This window comes from Ptiloglossa arizonensis, chromosome 11, assembly GCF_051014685.1.
Source record: "Ptiloglossa arizonensis isolate GNS036 chromosome 11, iyPtiAriz1_principal, whole genome shotgun sequence".
Classification (NCBI taxonomy): Eukaryota; Metazoa; Arthropoda; class Insecta; order Hymenoptera; family Colletidae; genus Ptiloglossa; species Ptiloglossa arizonensis.
In genome coordinates this window covers 4,955,992-4,979,046 of record NC_135058.1, presented here as the reverse complement: position 1 = coordinate 4,979,046, position 23,055 = coordinate 4,955,992, and the positions used below count along the sequence as shown (strand labels likewise).

The following is a 23,055-nucleotide window of genomic DNA, read 5'->3' as shown; positions in this document are numbered from 1 at the left end:
CCGATATCGTATTAGGTTGTTCGGAAAGTCGTTTCGTTTTTTTTCGGTGAAAATGAAACACGATTTCTTCAGAGCGTATGAACGTTTTATCAAATTATATATCCTCCATTTTAGAAAACGAAATGACTTTCCGAACAACCCAATATGTATAACAACGCTGAAAATTGTCAAAAGGGAAATTCTGTGTAAAAAAAAAAAAATCGGTGACCTTGAAAGTAAAAAAAGAAGACAAACGACATCGAAAACAAAATATTCCTCGCGACGTAATTATTGTCCAGGTACAACCGTTCGAATCGTTCACGAAATACTTCGGTTTGTCGGAACCGAGGGAAATAAGTAGTCGGCCGATTCCAAGTGGAACGATCCGTGCACAATTATCCCGAATCTCCGTATTAGATTCGACTTGATACCGGAGAAGAGTCTGGAAAAAAATCACAGAAGAAGATAACCGAGACTGACGATAGAAATTCGAAAGCAAAGACGTTCAAAGACACGCGCTATGATAAAGATCCTGGCCTCTGGTCGGCATCGTGTTACGTTTTCCGCGTTCGGGGAAACTACCGTCCCCCGTCGGTCGATTCCCCTTAAACCTTTCGACTTAATTCCATCGAGAGCGTCGTCTTTCGTCCAAGATAAACTCGCGGAGGTATGCACGTTTCAATTCCGGCGTGCATTAAAGATCGATATTCCGGTCGTGAACGGGAGCAGATTCTTCCCCGGTAGTGTAAACATACCCTCGATACGTCTGTACACCGAAACGACACGAAGACATCCACCGTCGAGGAGAGAGGGTGGTTGGACGATGGGTGCGTGGGGGTAGATACCGAACGAGTAGGAGAAAGAGATTCTCTTTTGCCTATATCTGTTTTCCAGGTTTTTTTCATCCCCCGTGGCAGGGGTACCGGTTTGTAGTCGTCCTCTCCCTCGTTTCTCTCTCCCTTTTTTTTAGTGCCGCCCCCTCTTCCTCTCCGTCTCGTTCTTTTTTCCTCCTCCGTCGGGCGGGAGTCCCTCTCCCTGCTGCGTCGTCGTTGCCTCGAAATGTGGCATTCAACAGGGCTTCCACGGTGCTTGCGGTGGCGCGGAATCCGCGCCGGTTTGCCGCGACGCGGGGTGCATCGGGGAAATGATGCGCAGATTGGCCGGATCATCTCAAAAACCACCACCCTCTGCCTCCAGCCCTCCTCCTACTGCCCCGTGTTCGTCCCCCTCTGGTTCTCTCGCTCGCTCGGCCTCGCGCGCCCTCGTGTCTCATGGCTACGGTACGGCCGTCTCTGTCGTTCACTCGGGGTCTCTCGTCGTCGACGGTCGCCAGGGATGGAATACAACCCCCACTTTCAGCACCGCCGCCGAACAACCACCCTGCCACCGCTGGTGCCTGCCACGGTGCCCGACGACGAGTGACTGAGTCCTCCGATTATTATCTCATTTGCTGGCACGAGCAGCACGCGACATCGCCGGCGTCGCCTCCAGGATCCGTGGATCGCCGCCTCTGGATCACCGACCAGGAGGAACGGAAACCCCGCGAAAACGAACAACCTGACGTCGTTGTCGTCGTCGTCGTCGTCGTCGTCGTCGTCGTCGTCGTCGTCGTTGCCGCGTGTGCAGGTGAGTCGACAAAAACACCGATTTCTTTTCAACCGGTACGGTATATATATATATATTTTTCCACCTTGTTTCTCTGAACGTTTTGCCCGTTTTCTTGTACTACTTGGCGCGTTAAAGGCGAGTGACGATGTGAGTTTTTTTTATTCGACAGATTCGCGACAACGTTGTCGTTGGCACTCGATGTATAGAAATACCGGTGTGTCGTTTCGGGGGTAATAGTGTCTTTTTTGGTATCGTCTCGAGGCGGTCGCTCGTAGGAATTTGTTTGGTCATTGTCTCGGGTGAATTTAGAATCGGAGGGTGCACGTGGAGACGCGCGAATCGGTTCCGTATCTGTATCGTAGCGGTGATACGTGCGATACAGTTTATGTAAACGGGGATTAGACAATTCGGTTACCGAATGGTTGTAAATAGGTGTTAAGGATTTGAACGTAACGAGTTACGTGTTACAAATTTCGAGATTGTTATTGTAAGATCAGTATCGGCGTGTAGAGCGAAACGAGGGTATAATCGATTCTGTGCGAATTGAAATTAGATAATTTGGTTATCGAACGGGTGTAAATTGTTGGGTGTTGAGAATTTACGAAAGAATAAAGTTACGAGTTGTACATTTGGAGATTGTATTATCGTACGAACGATGCTGGACGAGCACGACAACGAACATCACGCGGATGAAAAATATTTTCTTTCTTCTGTTTCGCGAAACACGCGCGACATCGAAACTCGACGAAATTTCTGGCGGGTAGATATTAATACAGTATCGTTTCGTACTCATTTGCGTGTGAAAATACGTAAACGAACGAACTGATCAGCATATATAGTAATTACAAACATTAGAGTTCAGTTGCCAAAGTAAATAGAAAGAATGATGTTGGATAGAGGGATCGATTCAAAATTAGCACGCAACGCGAGTGTGTAGCGAGTATCGTGTGTCCAGTAATAATTCATCGCGCAATCCTGGATTGGTCCTGCACGGTCCTTTGAAGCGCGTGTTTTCCACCACGCAACAATACTGATTACCAGTTCATCGTATTTCGGTTTGGATAAATAAATTCAACGAAACGTTATCGGAAACGCGACCAACGTAAAAATCTTTGTTTAACGATTTTAAATACAAAAATACTCGTCCTCGAGTAATACAAATTTTCCCCCGAGTTTCGATATTCTTTTACAATAATATCGTGTGCAATCGTCGCGTTCGACGAACGCAATCCCTTCGTTGGTTGCTATTTCGAGAAAAAAAAAAATTATTAACGATAAACGCAATCCTTTGGTTGGTTGTTATTTCGAGAAAAACAAAATTATTAACGGATTGAATTCGTTACTCTTGTACCTTTTATCGATAACTTTAAAACAGTCTAGATTATTAAGAGGCTCGAGCGTTTACACGGAGTTTAATTGTACTGGGAAATTTTTAACGCTTTCTTTCGTCGTAACACGCGCGTTTAACTTACTTCAAATATCGCCACAAAGGACACGAATTTATTTCAATTCGTCGGTACTGGTATTTATTATACCGTTGCGGTCTTTCTTTCGGTTAACGAATACGAAAATTAGAGCAAAAAGTTCGTTAAACCGAACCTCGTAATAATACATAATTACATTACGCGTGTAAACGTTTTCTGCAAACTTTACGTTGAAAGCAACGCATGGATATCGAATGTCTCGAGAATCGACGTAAAATTTATAACAATCGATCTGTAAGATTTCGAGCGTACAAAATTTATCCATACTTTACCAACGGATTAATTTCAATCCCATTTTACACGTGCATCGCTGATGCTCTATATTTTTCGATTATTCAACGTTGCAAGTAGGTTGCAATAGCAGCCGAATCGGTGAATGCGTTTGTTGCTATCAATAATAGAATACGTTCGTTAAAGTAGGCCAACTAGTGCAGGCAGACCGTAGAACTTATACAATCGATAATGTTTAACCATCGAGTATTATTGCCTCCGAATTATTTTTCTCTATTAAGTTCCATTAGGATTTTCATCCAATGTTTGGTAATAGAACAAATTTCGGATTTCAAAAATTCCTACTCAAACGATCCTGAATACAGTCTATCGATTCATTCTACAACAGTCACTTCGTTTCTTCTTTAAAATTAATTACTTCTCCCCCTACCCTACCCCTCATACACACACGCGCCCGTTGCATTTTGTATTCGGTGTACCCGTTGCAATTTATGCACTCGCGAGAGCATTAAAATCACTCGCCGCTTACTTACACCGTAACGTTACCGGGCATTACCTTAAATACCAACAAAAGCTTCTTATCGTCGCGTCGTTGTTATTTGTTGCACACGCGTCACCGTTCCCTCCCCCGCGCTTGTGTTTCGCATTTTTCGTCGGCTGCGCTCTTTTACGGGCGCAGAAGAGGACCGTTCGAATTACGCAGAGAGTTCAACCGTAAAAAAAACCGGGTTCTGCTGCGACTGACATTTTTTTTTCTCTCTTTCTATGCAAAGCGAGATCGTTTTGCGCCGGGAGAAGGCTCCCCGCAATAAAAATGTTTATGCGGACGGTAAAGGGATCGCCGTTACTCGAAAAGAAAACGAGGACGTATGTCGCGCGATGTAAAGACGAACGAGTCGAACATCGATGGAGATCAGAAATTAATTTTCACTTTGCGATCAATGGGGACACTTTCGTTTACGGTGGCCCCTCTAGCTTCAGTTCTTCGCTGCATTTGTCGTTCATTATCGTACAATTTACATGTACTCGTTTGAGGAACGATTTCTAATAATAAGTAGTTTATTAAACATTGTTGTACACTATTTTCTTTTGTATATCGTCACGCGTGACTGCTGTAATAATTATTGTGACCAATGTCGTTCGTAAACGAACAAACAGGTCGAAGACATTCTCAGTGTATACGGGGGGATGTAATTCGAAAATAAGATCGTATTGTGTGAATTTTTGTACAAATTCTTGTTTCGTGATTCTTGGACTTGGGTCCACTCTTGCGATGTTTTTTACGTATCGAAATTCACTTTGTACGAATAAGTATAATTAGAAGTAAACGTGGGCGTCACAGATTATCGCAAATTGCAATTGTATCGTTACAACAGAAATTAAAATTAATCTAACGCCGTACAACTAATCGTAGGGGACGAAAAATTCTCTGGTGATAAGAATTACTTACCATTTCTTCGATTTTCTTTCTAATTATTTTTGGAATTCGATGGTTAAACGGTGCACGTTATACGTAGATGGGAAGGATCGGATGTAAATAAGCATTTTTTTCGAGGAATTATTATATTACATTCTAATTTGCTACTCCTACGATTTAAAATCGCTTAGAATACTGTACCCTGATATATTTAAAATTATAACTACAAACGGAAGGAGATCAAGATGAAAGAAATTTGAGAAAGTAAAGTGCGCAAGAAAATAAAGGGAGAAATATGAAATAAAAATCTATAAAACAAAGGCTAAGGGGGAGAGTGAGCCAAAAAATTAGATATACAAAAAGAAAGACAGAATCGGTTGACGTTCGAGAGGAAGGGCAGGAGGGAGAAAGAAATGAAGAAAGTAAAGTGCGCAATGAATAAAACGAACGGAGAAATATGAAATTGAAATCTGTAAGGCAAGGAGAAAAAACCAAAATGCAAGGTAAAAGAAAGATAGCGTTCAAGCAAAAGGGGACGAAGGGAAAAGAACTTGAGGAAGCCAAGTACGCGAGAGAATAACCGGGGAAACAGGAAATAAAAATTTGTAAGGAAAAGATCGAGGCAATGGAAAGAAAAGTAGAAGATGATGTACGAACGAACGAGAACTACAGGGAAAGAAATCAAAAGAGTGAAGTGCGTGATTAATGAAATAAACGAAGCAAAAATTCGTAAAGCGAAAGCCAAGGTAGGGAGAGAGCCCCGAAAAACCGGATACGCAAGAAGAAATGTAGAAAAGACGTTCGAGCGAAAGGGGATGAACGACGAAGGAAACTAAGAAAGTTAAGCACGCGAGAAAAAAGAAAAAAAAAAAAAAAAGAAAAGAGAAACCAGAGGAAGAAATGTGAAATAAAAATTTCTAAGAAGAAAGTCAAAAAGCAACGTACACCGAGGAAGTAACGCAAGAGAAACGGGTTGCAACCACGGGTTTGAGAAAGAGGGGTGGTTGCAAAAGACAGACGGTTGTGTAACGGTAAACGATCAAGATATCCAAAGGAGGAGAGGCCGAAAGACAAAGAAAACGGGAACTCGAGATGCGCAAAGAAGGGAGCAAAGGAGGGAAATGTTTCCATAAAAGAAGAGGGGAGGGGGGGTTAGAATGGGGGTTGGCGGAATGAAATAGGAGGTGAAAGACAAACGTACGCTGTGAAACGACGGGAACGAAAAGAGCGAAAGGGTGGAGAGGGTGGGTGGGCCGAGAGGACGAGCGGGAAGAAGCGAGAGACGAGCAGCAATGCAAATATCCGCGGCGACAGAGATTGAAACAATCCGCCAATTAGAATCGTCGACGTGAACGGGATTATGCAGATTCGCGGTGGGTGCGCGGACGGACCAGAAACGGACTGGCAGCTGCCGCACCGCTCGCTTAATTCAATCCGCCGAGTTGTCTTATGAATCGTAAACCGGCCTTCCCCCCGTCGCGTGAAACTGAAACTACATCGCGTGGAGACGACGACGACGACGACGACGACGACGACAGAGAACGTCGACGGTCGTCGTCGTCGTCGAGCGACGGTACCGCCGTCCGTCGCGATCCGATTCGAACGAAACGATAATTCGAGTAGTAAAGTACCGCGTCTGTGACGAATAGGGAGGGGTACGAATCGTCTTTATCATTGCCGTTGAGTAGATTTTACTCGAGAAAGAAAGTCCTTCGCGATGGAATGCTCTCGACTGGACTCAAAGGTTCGGGTTGAGTCCGTCGTGATTCGATTCAAACGAAACGATAATTCGAGTAGTAAAGTACAGTGTCTTTGACGAATAGGGAGGGATACGAATCGTCTTTATCATTGCCGTTGAGTAGACTTTGCTCGGGAAAGAATGTCCTTCGCGATGGAATACTCGCGTCCAGATTCAAAGATTCATTCGATTCAGGTCTGTTGTGATTCGATTCAAACGAAACGATTATTCGAGTAGTAAAATGCCGCGTCTGTGACGAATAGGAAGGGGTACGAATCGTCTTTATCATTGCCGTTGAGTAGACTTTGCTCGGGGAAGAATATCCTTCGCGTTGGAATACTCTCGACTGGACTCAAAGGTTCGGGTTGAGTCCGTCTTGTATCGTCCCCCGATATCGCAAAAATGTTATCAATAACTGTGGTTGTTGCTTTTCCTCGTTCCAAGCTCGTCTGTTCGTTAACCCTCTTGGATTTTAAACCTTTTGGATTTTAGACTCGGTTCACCGATAATATTCCTCGTGGTGGCTTCGAACAAGTGGTGGAAATTTATGGAGAAAAATCGTTGCATAACTTCACAAGTACCCACGTGTGGTGTACAAACTCTACAGATACGCAGTAGTACACTTCACGGTACGTTCTATGTGTAAAAATAAAAAACAATCTAATCTATAAGGTGTAGAAATTAATTCTCGATCTTTTTAGAATGAATTTAACTTCGATTTTCAAAATAATCTCCGTTAGATTCTATGGATTTCGATTTCCAATGGAAAGAAAGTCGACACGAGATTCTTAAATTGAATACAATTGTATTAAATTATACCGTTCGATGTACCGGTCTTTATCGACTTCCAAACGGAGTATTAATAGAGGTTACATAAAATTTACTCGCATCGTGTGGACCATAAAATCCTGGCATATTCTGTACGATGTGTATTATACATTATAAAATTAATAACCGTAAAGTATCGTGTACACGTACGTAATAGGTTCTGAAATAGTTAAGAAATATCCATTTAGCCAGGAACTCGATGTTTCTCGATTAATTGTGCACTCGGTTCAAATGACTTCGCACTTCCACAGACGCACGGACTTCCGCTTGGTAGAATGCGCGTCATGAATCTCATTCTACCAATCGGAAGTAGGAACGTGACTAGCGTGTTCCGTGCATCTGTGATAGTATGGACAGTATCATTCGATCCGAGTGTACCATCCGTTTGATTACACCTTTGTTGTTTAACGTACCTGGTTTGCTCAACATTGTTTCATCTCGGTGTATTCGGAATTCTTGTCTTTGTCTTTCATTTTCCTCTCGGTAATAGAATCGGGTTGCTACTACTTTATTTCCACCGCTACGTCTGTCAATGAATCCGACTAGCTCAATATGACACGAAGATGGATACTCCTGTTGCACGGTGTATAAAATTTCCCATTCCGATACACCGTATTTATACACCGTGTAAATAATACACCCCGATTCTGAATTTCACGTGAGCCATTCCTGTGACACGCGAGCTGAATCCATTCCGTCCATTCCTGTCTTTTTCTCAGTTAAATTCCACGATTCCTCCTCGTGCGTACATTACGCCCCACTAATTTAATCTTCGACCGATGATTCGTTCGCTTCTCCACTCTATCTTCGAACAAACCAAAATTGTTCGCTAGTTAATTTCTGTGCGAAAATATTAACGAAAGTAATCAATGACAGAAAATTATTAATAAGCGAACAGATACAATGCACTGTTCAAAATCACCGAAAATGTTGCACCCCAATATATTTGTCTACCTGGGAGAGTTTATCTTGCACTACCCCTCTTTACACGAACATCGTGTATTTATCCGCTCCGTGAGTTTTCAATACCGGTAATTAACAAAAATGATTCTCGTAAACGTATTTTAATTTTCAATAGAAGAAAATCTTTCTATCATCTTCAAATAGATTTGCTAAATCTATTTAATTTTTCTTTTTTTTTTTGAATTTTCAACTCGACAAATTTGCAACGTAAGGTGAAGCTTCTTATCGATTCTATGGTACAAGAACTTCGTTAAAGAAAGTCATGAATTTCTAATCTCTTCGACTAAGGTCGTTTTTGTTACAAACCCCTCAAATTTAGTACTTTGCTAGCCGAATATACCGGAAGCTATTCATTTTAAGGCAGATGAATATTAATATTTTTATTTCGTTTTTGTTCAGAAGTTTTATTTCCATCTACTCTCATTCTTTGGACAGATATTATTAATATTATTTTCAGCTTGATTTATCACGTTCATTCTGCTATATATCGCTCCGTATATTTATCTATTATTAGATGTAAACGAAACATTATTATCATTGTGTAGTACGCGACGAAGGACTCGAAAGGTTTTATAAATACCTTGTTAGTTGATTTCACGGAAAAGATGTAAATTGAAAACGCAACGGTGGACAATATCGATGATTGAAACTAAACGAATTTTCGTTCTTCTCTTTCGTAGTCTCGTGCGCTTTTGAAAAGTGGCCACGAACTTATCGGCCGATTTAATAATAATAATCGGGTGTCTTTACAAAATATAATACAAGGGATGATCTCTTACAAAAGAAGAATACATCGAAAACGTGGAATAAAATTCTTTTATTCGATGCTTTCCGTTCGACGAAATCGTTTTTGAAAATTGAGCAAGACTCGGTTCGAGTGTCTGTTCGTTGCTCGCTGTTTCTACTTGCTTTGATATTCGTAAGCGTCGGCTCCCTCGCGAGGAAAACAATGCAGTATGAGCAAATTTTTATCACGGTTATTCCAATTTGTCCATCATCGGGCAAAGAAGAGATTGCATTCCTCGCGTATATCGAGAGAACATACTCGAGAAAATAAACAATAGGGATTGTATTCGTGTTGCGTATCAAGAGAATATAACGACGGAAGAAATGAGGCGAGAATTAACTGGAAAATTTCTGGATCGGTGGATGACAACGCGATTATCATTAGTTGGACTGTATCAAAAGAAAATAATACTCTGAGAAACGTTCGATGAAAGAATTTTGCAAAAGTGTACGATATGTTTCTGGACATCGTGTCGTAAAGATTCCGGTGAGAGAAACAGTACTGTACAATTTAAAAGCTCGACAAACTTCTAATCGTTATTGTCGCCAAGTAAGTATCGAACGAGTACTAGGTAACAGTACTAGGTACAGTTGGAGAACGATACAAGTTTGAAAACCATATTTCGAGATACTTGAGAAATCGACTTTTCGCCCCGATTGAACTCGAGGGACTGCTCGAAGCATACGGTTCATCTTTAGCACTGTTCTCGATCGCAAGTGTAGTTATACGAATCGTGTGAACAGTTTCTAGATCACCTATCCGAAAACTGGACTCGTATCGTTCTTCGACCGGTCGATTCAACGATATTCGTAGGTTTTCGGTTCGCTGTTTCACGTGGAATCGCCGGTACCGCATTTTACGGCGCAATCTGTACAAAGGAAAACGCGATTCGGTGAATGATCTCGGCGGTGCGAAAGAAAAAAGGAAAAAGTAATTCACCGAACGGTCGGTGTGGGTAGGGAGGTTTCGAGCTCGGCTATAAAGGGGAGGATCGAGAGGAGCCCGAAAGTGTTTATTACAATTTTAAAAAGACACTTAAATGGAATATTGCAGGGGCGGGCGGCGAAAATGTGTTACCGTTGACTTTTAGGAGGGAAAAAGCTCCGGCGGGGAATAAATTGTTTCGTCGCGGAGAATCCGGGAGTAAATGCTCGCGGACTTTTCCAGCGATGGCTTCTTTATCGTTCCCGGGTAATAGAATAAAGGAACCGACGCGATGGAAATTTCTCACTTTTTGCATAATTGACGTATTCTCGGACCGCGCGACGCTGAATTATTTCACTCGGGGTAATGCGATTTAAATACGAGGGACCGTGGAGAAGATGCTGTAACATTTCCACAAAGCGTAGAACCGAGTTGGGCGGTGGGCGGGGGGTGAAGGAACGCCGGGGATGTAAATTTCGTCGCGGTTTCTTCGTCTCCTTCTTGTCCGTGGAATTTTCAGCAAAACCACCCCTTGGTAAAAATGAAAAAGAAACTTGGAGAATCGAACGATAATCTCCGACGATCTAACCGATTAATGTTTCCGAAATTGAAGATCTCTCGCGACGTGTTTGTCGGTGATTTCAAGTTGCGGGGGGCGGGGGCGGAGAGACAGCGCAGCGCCGAATTTCAGGAAGCGGCTCTAAAATTTCCTGTTCGGGAAGAAGTCCACGGTGTAAGCAATGGAAACGCGTCGCTATTGTCTTCCGGCGGAGCCATCGCGGGGGAGAAAAAAAATCGTTTCTCGTCCCTGGGGATTCTGCGGAAAGAGTTCCGTGTAGCCGTGAGCCTTTCGTCGAGCTTTTGTATACCGTCTCTCTCGTTACAGCGGCGATAAAAAAATCTGTCGAGTATTAAACACCGTCGGGAATGTTTAACCGAACGCGGAACCTAACGAGGATCGCGGAGTTTCTTCGGTGCAGAGACGACGAAACGTCTTCAGAGAAGTTGCAGAAGTTTCCCGATGTTTCGATCAAAGAAAAGGTGATCGGTGTTTGGCAGTTCGCTTCGATTCTCCATTTTCGACGATTGCGATTCATCGGCTTGGAAATCGATTGAAATCGACGAAGGTATCCTGTAAAGATGCAACGGTTGGTTGGAAAAACGCGTCGTTGTTACCTAATAACACCTACAGGTAGTATCTTCGAATAAGTGGAACGTTGCACACGCGTGCAATATTTCCACGAGTCGGAACGCGACAATTTGGCACGTATCGATCTTATCGAAACAACGAAATAAATGATCCGACTCGTAGAGCACTCCGAGGATACCAATCGTGCGAAAGATATCGAGTTTGGCACCTGCACAGAGTATTACTACTTAAATCACAAAACTGTATCTCGTAAACCGGGCTAGATAGTGTCGTTAACTGCTCAGTACGTAAAATATTTCTCCAATTATTCACGAATACCCTGTATACGCGAAAAGTGAGTAAGTTGCCCAACGATGACCGTTCGATGGTTAATAAAAAAAAGAAGAAGCAGAGATAATTGTTAATTCGTTTCGGAAAATTCATTTCTCCTCCGTGCGCAAACTTTTCGATTTCGATTTGTCATCCGGGCTGTAAAACGGCCGTGTAACGAGCAAAAAATATTCATCGACGCGGGTTCTGCAAAAAGAATGGTAAATCGTACGGATCGAGCGACGAACGACCACCACTGGCAAAGAAATCAAAGTGTTTTCAGCGTTCGATGCTCGCGACGCGACGAGACGGTCGGAATTACGGTTAGAACGCGGCGCTCGCACCGACGACGGGCTCGTATTTATCACGAAGAGTAAAACTGACAGCAGTCCATTTCCTGTTCGTCCTGCCTGTCTGGCTGAACATAATATCTCCTGACGAAACAACGTGGACGCCGTTTGTTTCGGAAACAATGGACCGAAACAATACCCAATCCCTCCTCGGTGCTCGGCCACGGATACAGACCACCATTCTGATTTCCACGCCCTGTTACTCGCTTCGGTCTTTCTATCGCGGGGAAATCTTTCCAGGACTACCAAGGCTTCGAAGCCGCGCGTGGAAAAAGTTTCCGCGTCGCGACGCTTCCGTCGCGCGTGTCAACACGCGATTCTCCTGTTTGCCCGAACATTTTTGCGCTCCGTGTTCCGCGAACATCGCTTACGAGTTCAGAAGAGCTTTCGCTTATCACCGCATTGAAACAGAGATCGCGAACAGAATTACCTACCACCTCGACGAACGTTCTCTGCCAGGGACTACGACTCGGAATAACTGATACTCTTGTCGTGAGCAGACGTAAACCTTTCAGCGTGAGTTCCGTGTCGCAGAGTTCACGAGTACCTAAATTTTCGCCTGTCACTCCACTGATCATTGACTACGAACCTTAGAAGCATCCATCTTTTGGTATCTACTATTATCAGAAGGTTTGACTCGGAATAATTCTATAAGTTTTGACTTGAAATAATTAATCCTTTCGCTGTAAGCAGTCGAGAACCTTTGAGTGCGAGTTCCGTGTCGTAGAGTTCACGGGTACCTAAATTTTCGCCTGTCACTCCACTGATCATTGACTACGAGCATCCATCTTTTGGTATCTACTATTACCAGAAGGTTTGACTCGGTTTGACAATAATTCTATCAAGTTTTGACTTGGAATAATTAATCCCCTCACTGTAAGCAGTCGAGAACCTTTGAGTGCGAGTTCCGTGTCGTAGAGCTCACAAGTACCTAAATTTTCGGACCACGAACCTTAGAAGCATCTATCTCTTGGTACTTACTGTTACCAGAAGGTTCGACTCGGAATAATTCTCTAAGTTTCGACTTGAAATAATTAATCCTCTCGCTGTAAGCAGTCGAGAACCTTTGAGTGCGAGTTCCGTGTCGTAGAGCTCACAAGTACCTAAATTTTCGTCTGTCACTCCACTGATCATTGACTACGAACCTTAGAAGCATCCATCTTTTGGTATCTACTATTACCAGAAGGTTTGACTCGGTTTGACAATAATTCTATCAAGTTTTGACTTGGAATAATTAATCCCCTCACTGTAAGCAGTAGAGAACCTTTGAGTGCGAGTTCCGTGTCGTAGAGTTCGTAGCTGCCTAGATTTTAACCCGTAACGTTTGGAGAGTTTTATCGAAAAGTTATTACAAAAGAAAGTAATGCCCTCGCACAGTAAACATCCTGCATTTCCATCGAAATTAGGGCGACGAATCGTTCGTAGAGCGATTCTTTCCTTTCTCAAACAATCGTTGTTTACGCTATACGGTTCGAAGTACAATGTTTCTCGCGTCCTTTAATTTTCCACTATTTTTCGACGAGCAGATGCGACAGGTAGCGGATTCGCAACACGGACTTCTCTGTTATTTTTTACGCGTAGTGTATACCGTAGAGTCGGTCCGTGTTTACCTGCGGAGCGTATTTTTCAAGAAAAGAAAACATACCTTGTGCCTGCTTAACCGGGATGAAAGTTGCTCTGTTTCCCTGTCAGACTTGTCCTCGTTAAGAAACCCGAAAGAAAAGAAGATACGAGGGGAAAGAAAAATTTTAAGCAAATGAACCATTTTTAAAGGGCTCTGTTTACTCGAAATACTGAGATGCTAGGACGTACCTATTTAAATTCTCTCTTGAATATATTGCATCCGGTGCTGACAACATCTGATCCGTTGAATAGGTACCTGAAAGAGAAAAGAAAGTAAGAGACAGGAAACGTTAAATATTTATCCAAAACCGATGACGTCCACTCGAAACGGATAACAAACTCGTTAAATTTGTAAAAGTAACTTTAGAAATTATATATTTCTGATATCTAAAGAATAATCCCACTTTATTTGCGACTAGAACGGAAACGGCGGCTCTTTATCGGACGATCGAGCAATCCTGAAACGGAAGAAACAAATATTAGATTTACATTCGAATCGCTTTAACTTTCCAAACGTAATATATTTTAACGAAAAGAAACATTACGGAATCTACTAATAGATTTTATCATTCTTTTCCGCGCAAGATTAAGACGAACTACATTTCCATTTTAAATAAACGTTTCGGAATTCCAACTCGACTCAATGTTTCCCTTTCGATCGATTCTTCTTAATATTTGGTCGCTTCTCCCGCCCGAATGCTTCTTGCACAGTCGACGCCAAATTGGGGAACTTTACCGTTCCCCGTTCGAGATCGTTACAAAGGGGTGTATTTAATGGGAGACGTTCGATAAATGGGGGTATTGTACTCCATAAATCCAGCGACCCCAAGTTTTCTAACGCGAAACGTTGCCCGGAAACTGCGTGTCGTTTCTTAGATCCGCGGAGGTATCAGCACGATCGAGTCTGACGCGATTCGAAGAAATTATAACCGCATTAATCACCGGCAACTGTCGTATCTCGGGAACATTCCCTCTAATTACTATTTGTTCTTGCAGCGATTGTTCATACAATCGTGGTACGAAGTTTAATTGAAATACCTACGACCGTGGATTCTCATTAACGATTTCTCGGGGATTCCTCGAGGATTCCTCGAGGATTCCTCGCAAGACATCCGAAGCGAAACCGAACGTGCACTTGACAGAAATTAGTAATCCTTAATGGATGATGCGATGCAAGTCTGGTATTACCCTACCCCCCGGTTTCGAGTCGTAGGCGTCGTCTGCTTCGTCTTAGACTTAACACCGCCGGATATTCAATTAATTTCAGCAGACAATAGTAGCTCCCTTCCACTCCACCGATTTGTACATACCCTGCTCCGGGTTTTGCGCTGTTGAATATTACAGAGAGCCAACGGGTACTCGAGTCTGTTGGAACAACGTTTTCTTGTTTTTCTTGTTCGTTCTTCGCGGTGTTGCAACTCGAGGAAATAACGAAATTTGTATTTCTTTCGCATTTGTTTTCAAACGAACGAACGCACAATACGTATTCGTATTTCGTATATTCTTTGATCGAAGGATACGAGAAGGTGCGAGAACGTATCTTTGGATATCGAAATTTGCATGTTTCGATTATTCGTAATTTTATGAATTAAAAAGATCGTGCAATCGTTGTTACCACTGTGTCTTTTTTCGAGTGCCACCGAAACGAGGAATATAATAAAATTCTCGATTTGAAATTAATTTGTAGGTAAATTGTATAGTTAAAATTATCCTGTTTAGCTACTTTTGGGTTCGAGGTCGAGATTCACGGTCGTTGATGGATTTCCATTTTTTCAGATCCTTCAATAGTCGAGACCGAAAAATATTCGCGAGTAATTGAAACATAAATGTAGAATGAGAAAATTAAACACTCTTGTCCACAATTGATCGTCAATCGTAATATCGTCATTATTATTGTAATATTATAACACGTATCGCGAAAAGAGTCGAATTTTAAATATTAGGTTATTCGGAAAGTCGTTTCGTTTTTTTCGGTGAAAATGAAACACGATTTTTCTCGAGTGTACAAACATTTGATTAAATTATATATTCTCCATTTTGGAAAACGAAATGACTTCCCGAACAACCCAATAAGTATCTAATCAAGAAGTATCACTGTCAACGCTGGTTAAGAAGTATCGCTAAGAACGAGTTACTTTCACGTTTCGCTCGAACAAAGAACCTACTAAATTATCGAAGATTTCTAAACTCAAGGTCGTTTAAAAATCATTATACGATCGAGTCGTCGAACGATCTTCGTCACTCGCAATGTTACCAAATTCAAAAATATACAGTGCCGTTAGAAGAGATCAATATTGATCGATACAATATCGATCTACAATATTGTACTAAATTTTGTACCGAAAGTAGAGTTTATCGTAAACTTTCATCGTTACAATTCATTCCCATCGAAGTACCGAATAACACGTTTGGCGCATTATTTTCATGGGTTCATCCTCCGCTGCAATTTTACTATTTTTTACTTTCGAAAAAATCGTACTTCCCGAGCCCACTCGTGGCACGAATGTCGACCCACGGTGTATCTGCAAACGTACACGTTAAAAATCGCCATGAATAATTATTTGCACAGATCCCAACCGTATGGGGAAAGCCCCGAGACGTTCCCGTTGGTTGCAACCGAGGGTGGACCCTTCCACGCGTAAAAGCGACCCTACCCGCGACCCTAATCGCGGCCAGCCTCTGTCTAACGCTTTCCACTTTCTCCAGTTAGCGTGCTCGTAAAACGAGCAACATGACGACGACCACGGGCGACCCGTCGACCCTGAAGAGTCCAGCGTCGCTCTCCGGTGGCGACCTGGTCTCGCGTCTCTTGGCAGCGACCCCGCCGTACCTCTACAACGTCCCGCTGACCCCGCACAGTTTCTTCTTCAGCGAGATGCTACGATCGTTCGTCCAGGCGAAGACCGAGACGTCTTCGACCGGTCCAACGACGAGCGCGCCGCGACGCCGCAAGAGATCCTGGCGGGACGCGCGCGATCGTCCGTTGGAGCTCACCACGAAAGAGAGACACCATCACCATCACCATCATCATCACCAACAACCGGAGAAGTATTTTCACGCGCAACAACAGCAACACCAAACCCACCAACCGCAGCAGCAGCAGCAGCAACAACAGCAACAACAACAACAACCGGAGACCCGATTGGAGAACAGGGGCAAGCAAAACGATACCTACGACACCGAGAGCAAAGTGGGTAACTTCGAGCAGAAGCCCAGCTTCGGCGGCGACATATTGAAAACGGTGGACGAGGAGAAATCGGATTTCACCAAACAGAGCAGGAGTTACTTCGACGAACGACCGCGTCACTTCGAGCAGACCCAACCACCGGAGAACATATTCGCCAGCGAGCTTCAGAAGGTGAAACCGGAAGAGAGCCACTCGAACGACCGCAAGAGTTGCACCTACAACGATCGGGGCACGTACGAGGAGCGCACGAAGAGCTCGATCGGTGGCCAGGAGCTACCGTTGCTACCCGATCAGAAGAAACTCGACTTCTCCAGGAACTTTCTACCCGGTCTGCCCGGTAGGGGTTGCGACATGCTCCAAGGGGTGAAGGGTTTCGGGCTACCCGGGAACGTGACCAACCCGGAGTTCCTCCCCAGCCCGCTCTGGTACCCGCCGTACCCGATGCCTCAATCTTATCCGGGCATCGACCCGCTTCACTTCTTCATCGACCTACGCGTGTCCGGGCACATCTGGGACCGAAAGCTGAGCGAGAGGCAGCTACCGTTCAAAGGCAAGCACTGTTCGGCGTTCAGCGTGCCGCAATCGAAGGAATACAACAGTAACAGGCCGTTGAATCTGACTAGGGACGAAGCGAGCACGTCCAGGACCATGGAGGAGAACTCGCACGGAACCAATTACATCCTCAGACATCTGACCAGGACCTACCGGAACATAAGCCAGACCCACAAAGTGGCGAGAAGCGAAACATCCACGGGGGAGAGCGAGGACAGCACCAAGGACATCGACAACAGTGAGTGTGTTTCGCGAGATCGTTCGATTCGAGTCGTTCTTCGTCGATAACTCGCGCGAGATATCTCGATCGAAGCCTCCCCGTGTGACCGGGTCGAGAATGACCCGTACCGGTAGATCCAAATTCGTTCAATGTTTCTTCGTAAACACTTTCACCGTACAGTGGGTCCGAGTGAATTTGGAAATTACAAATAAATTCGTTTCCCTTTTTTGTCTTTTGTTCTTCTATGTAAAATTGTACTCAAATTCGTGCGAATCGGGAGTTCAAATTTTCTTCTTTGCTTTTTATTTTTTTTTATACAGTGATATTTACACGTATAGTTTTTACGATACGTTCGTACGACTGGATATAAAATGATCCATCGCGAGGTTTGAGTTACGGTTAGAAGACAGATCACCCGTGATCTTCAACTTTTGCGAAAACATTGAAAAATGTTACGTTCCTTTTCCCGATTGATACGCTTCGTGCTCCAAGGGTGAAAACTAGGGCAAAGGGCCCATATACTGCCATAGACGATCACCGTTCCCCTAAACGGAAGATGATTTACTTAAAATTTGTTCACTTAAAATTTCGAATAAACCGTCCAACGTCGCGATAACTGACAGAGATACGGAACAATTGAATGTGAAAAAAGTTTTATTATTTCTTTTTTACGGGGAATTACAACGTCCGATTGCAAATATCACTGAGTCGTCGATGGCGACAATGTAGTCGGATATTTATAAAAAGCGATCCGTTTCACCGACATCGTCTATAATTAAACGAAATTTGTATTTGTACCTTGTCTCTTCGAACATCGGCTTTTAAAATATCGTTTACTTTACCAAATTACGAAGGGATTCGAGTATCCAATCCTCCGATTGTTTCGATACTTTTTTCAACGAATAATTAATTCCATTGTTTCAATTGAATGTAAAATTCAGCAATGCCAGGGATCAAAATGTCTGATATTACGATTCAATTGCTCACCGATCGGTTATCCGATACTCTCTTGGTATATTCCTTTAAAAACGGTTCAAGCTAGCGTTACACCGACATTCTTTTCGCGAGGAAAACGTGTAATCTTCTCGTCGTTGTGTCACTTTCCTTTGACAAAGTCAAAGGAATTGGTATCGAAATCCACAGGTGCGACATCTACGAAAACCGATTGCTCGACTTCCTGGAACGTTGCTTTCGAACTCGATTTTCTCGATGATTAGATCGATGATTAAAATTTCATGAAAAAATATTATTCCATCAGGTTGTCCGGAAAGTCGTTTCGTTTTTTTTTTTTTTTTTTTTGGTAAAAACGAAACACGATTTTTTTAGAACGTACAAACATTTGATTAAATTACATATTCTCCATTTTGGGAAACGAAATGACTTTCCGAGCAACCCAATAGAATAATATTTTAGAATGTAAACCCAATGGATATCGTTCTTATATTTTAAAGGATAAAAATTCTTTCGTGCCGCACCTAATTAGCGTTACGGAATCCATTTTCCTCGCGTAAAGAATGCCAATGTACGGACCGGCTGATACAACATAACGGTGCACAAAGTACGGTAAATAACACTACCCGTTGTTTTCAGTTCCACGCTGGCTGGGTGAAAAGGAAGAGTCATTAATCGATGAAAAATTTTGTTGCGAAACAGGCGAGAGATTCCCAAAACCGGAGAACACCGCTACGACGTCCACGAACCAAGAAGAAGGTAGGAAGGATTTACGAGCTCTAATCGGTCTCGAGCTGGTCGTGGACTACGTGAAAGAACCGAAGGGGGATCCAACGAACGAGCAGAGCTCGCAAGTAACCGAATAACTTGTGAAAATCGAACGATTCAATTCCGTTCTCGCCTGTATAAATAGGTGTAGCACCGAGTTCCACTCGACCACGTCGTTCACGATAATATAGAAAGCTCTGAACGTTATCGTATTCGTCGTCGAAACGATCGAATCTATTCCGTTTTATAATATACGACACCGACGAATGATAATAGTCAAAGAAAATCGCGTACCTTTGCTCCTTTCGAAGGCGTTCTTCTTCGATTCGTCTCGTCCGATCTTCTTCCCTCTTTACGTTCAGCTGGACGCGTTCCACGTCCGTTTATGGTCGAGTCGACGAAAGAAACTTAGCTCTTGGACGATGTTTCGGAATCGAAGAGTCCTCGCCCGCAACGAAATACGGTATCACCTCGTTAATTGATCGCGGATCGGATCCGATGCTCGATTATCGAGGTTAGAAGCGATCTTTTTCCAGGAACCGATCTTTTTTCATCTTTGGGCCGAGGCCTCGCCTCGTACGTCCGTCCGACAAGCAAAGTGAACGGTGCGAAGCACCGGTGGTGGGGATGACTCCGGTTCAATTATCGAGGGAAAGACTCGATCGGTTGACGAGGTAACACCGTATTCGAAACATTCCACGATTACACGACTTTATCGAGCAACTTTATCGCTCGTATCGTAACGAATAATAATTGTCTCGCGCGAAGAGTGACACGACAATGCGGAATGTTTTAATTATTAGTAATTATTCGCACCGAGATTTTACTTTTACACTCTCGAGTTCGGTACATCGATGCGATCGTTCACAAAATCTCTATGGATCGAATCCTCTGTTCGTCTCTTCACTCTCCAATGATAAATACTTAACAAACGTTAAACAATTTAAATTGAACTTCTCGTTAAACGAAATTCTTGGATAGTTCCTTTGCGCGAACAAATGTCACGAACGATGATTGATACTTCTGTACTGTTGAGAACGAGAATTCTCGCGATACGCTCGAACCTGTCGCTACTTGCATCGAATGCTGCCGAACTTCGAGCATCCGAACCATTGAAAAATGGAGTAAGAGGGAAAAGAGAGATTCGCTCCTCGACGAAGCATCCGGTGAAATGTCTCGCGACTCGATTCTTTCGTTGACTCCGCCGTAGACGAGTTACAACCCTAATCGGTGCCTATCTTTTACGCACCGGACAGTACAAACGTGCTGCGTTGATCGGGTTACCGTTGAAATCACCGACGAAGTTTCATCGATTCCCTGTCGTTGCTAATTCGTTTCGTCGACATCGATTTCGAGCCAGGTTGCGCGTTCGTTAACACGAGAATCATCGCGTTTTAACACACCTTCGATGACTCTTTCGTGTTACGAGATCCACAAATTGTAACGTTAATCAACCGTTGCGTCAACTCGTTGCGAAATCAATCCTTGGACTAAATTCCAAAGGCCAGATGCACATATACACGCGAAGTGCACCTCCTTTCGACCGATAACACGTATCTGATAATTGTGCAACACACCGACCAACCAGGATCGCTTCGGATTGCAAGGTAACGGAAGATAGCCAGATCGATCGTGGTGCGTTACCGAATAAATGAATCTCGGTGTATATAAATTCGTACGTTATCGCGCGAAAACCAAGTATCCGTGACCCGATAGTACATCTCGCAAACATACCGTGGCTGTCGGCGCGTTAAACGATCGTGTCTGCAAATAATACGTTGCTCGTTTGTAGACAGAGTGTTCCAGAAACAGACTTGCAGACTTTGGACCTGACGCGTTCCTCGGATCTTTTCCGAGCCGTCGCGTACTCGCGTTGTATTATTTTTCTATAATTAAAGCTGTTGCAATAGACACAACCGGATACTCTGGTATTCTCTAGTCGTGTCACAATGTTAGAAACTTCGTTAGAAACTTCTGCCTCGAAAACTTTGCGCGTATAACCGAATGGAAGAACTTTCCGATCGAGGAATCGTAGTGTTCGTCCAAACGAGTGAAAAAAGTTCCGATAAACGTTCGAAAATTGATACTTACAGAGAGACGGATGTATTTACCCAGGCAGAAGGTGTTTGCCGCGATTTCTTCTCGCTTCGAAATTTTACTCACGTAACGCGTTGCTTTCGAGAGATACTTTTATCGAGACTCTTCTTCCGCGTTAAGAGCACTCTGGTTGTTAAAGGTTCGTAACTCTGTTTTCGAAACACCTTGTGCAACGTATTCGTTATGCAAAAATACCTGTCCGCGTTAGCGTAGATGCGTCGAAAGGCCCTAAACGCGTTCCAAATCTCCGATCGATGAGACATCGCGATCTATCGATTGGAACTCGAACGAATTATTTTCAGTCGGTCGTATCCGCACGTGCGCAACGATTTCCCTTTTTTTCTCGTTCACGTGCATTAAGTAAGTCGATGAACTTTCACGTGTAACGTGTAAGACGCAACGTCGATCATTGTCGATGATTTCGACGTGACACCCGCTCCGATCTGACGTACCGTACGATTCTTCGAGGGTCGCGTTCGAGCCGCGATTAATCTGCATGGAACTTGACAACTTTTTCATATTAACGTTTAGTATCGCACTTTTGAGACACCGAGTATTTTCGTTCGACAAGCTGTACCGTTATTAACTTTCTATCGTTCTCTTACAGACATTTTTCCTATCGTTGCATTCGAGACTCTATTCAAAGAGTCAGCTCTTAGCAAGGAGACAGAGGATCTTAGAGATCCTCTTCCAGGAGAAGAAGCTCCGCTCCGAATTCGACTGTATGTGATATGCGCTGTACATACATATTATAGTAGCGTTCTATTGTATCTATATGTACTAATAGAAAGTATTCGACGTGTATATTAAACGTAATAAAAGTAATGCGACTCAACCACGTCGGACGATTCTCTATCCTTTCCACGACGAGTACGTGCTACGGATTAACGATGGATGCGAACTTGCAAAGTTCGGGGCACTCGATCGAGAAAAGAAAAGTGTCTCGAAGAATATGCATCGACAAGGTAATCGTTTTAGGGATATTCAGCTTTTTACTTTGCGAGTTAGCGGGCCTTTGTAAGGCTGCGTGTTCTCGACGTCGTTCCAAAAGTTTTCAAGATATCAAAATTCCTCGAAATTTATAAACGAAATCGACAGATCCTCCGTTACCTCCGATAAATGTTTAAATATATTTTTACCCACTGTAGATCCACCACTAATTCAAATAAAACAAATAACCAAGAATAGAAACAAAGTGGTGAATCTTTGCTTCTGAGAGCAACTCAAAGATTTAACGATTTTTTAGCGAGAATCCTCTTGTCCTTTAGAGTACCTAGAATTACGAAAAAGAATTGTCGATTTAAGATCAACGCGTTTCAATCTTTCTATTCACAATTCGTCATAGACCGAAATACGTGTTCGTGGAACCAAGGATCCGACTGCGTGGGAAATTTCTAAAGAAATTTACCAAACTCTGATTCTGACTTCTCAGAATTACAGAAAGAATTGTTAATGTAACATACGCGAATTCTCGAAAGGTACTCGTCTCGTGGAATACCTAGAGTTGTAAAACATTTCTATCAATTTAAGACGAAAGTGTTACGACAGATTCTTCCAACGACTCACCTTCCATCCAAAATTCCTCCATGAAGGTCGTGACAAATATTTTTCCACCCTTTATAAATACATCGACTCGAAATATACATCCGTGGACCAGAAGGTCTCACTGCACTCAAACTATCGAAAGATTCTTACTCTGGAACACCTAAAATTACAAAGAAGTTATCGATTTAATACAAAGGTGTTACGACAGATTCTTCCAAGCACTCACCTTCCGTTCAAAATTCTTGACAAATATTTTTCCACCCTTTGTACAGAGACTCGAAATGCACATCCGTGAAACAGAAGTTCCAACTCTCGAAAGGTTCTTCTCCTGGAACACCTAAAAT

The 23,055-nt window shown here is 43.1% G+C and overlaps 1 protein-coding gene across 2 annotated transcripts; it reads left to right on the top strand.

The window, feature by feature from the left end:
- The first annotated feature begins 1,442 nt into the window (after window positions 1-1,442).
- On the top strand, window positions 1,443-22,001 carry LOC143152654 (uncharacterized). 2 transcript variants are annotated; one of them, XM_076323012.1, is made up of 3 exons: window positions 1,443-1,605; window positions 16,098-17,368; window positions 19,004-22,001. In XM_076323012.1, the coding sequence occupies exons 2-3, from the start codon at window positions 16,123-16,125 to the stop codon at window positions 19,165-19,167; spliced, it is 1,410 nt and encodes a 469-aa protein (XP_076179127.1). In that variant the 5' UTR covers window positions 1,443-1,605; window positions 16,098-16,122; the 3' UTR covers window positions 19,168-22,001. The 2 variants fall into 2 exon arrangements, with proteins under 2 accessions (XP_076179127.1, XP_076179126.1); XM_076323011.1 differs by having other exon boundaries at window positions 18,941-22,001.
- The last annotated feature ends 1,054 nt before the right edge of the window (window positions 22,002-23,055 follow it).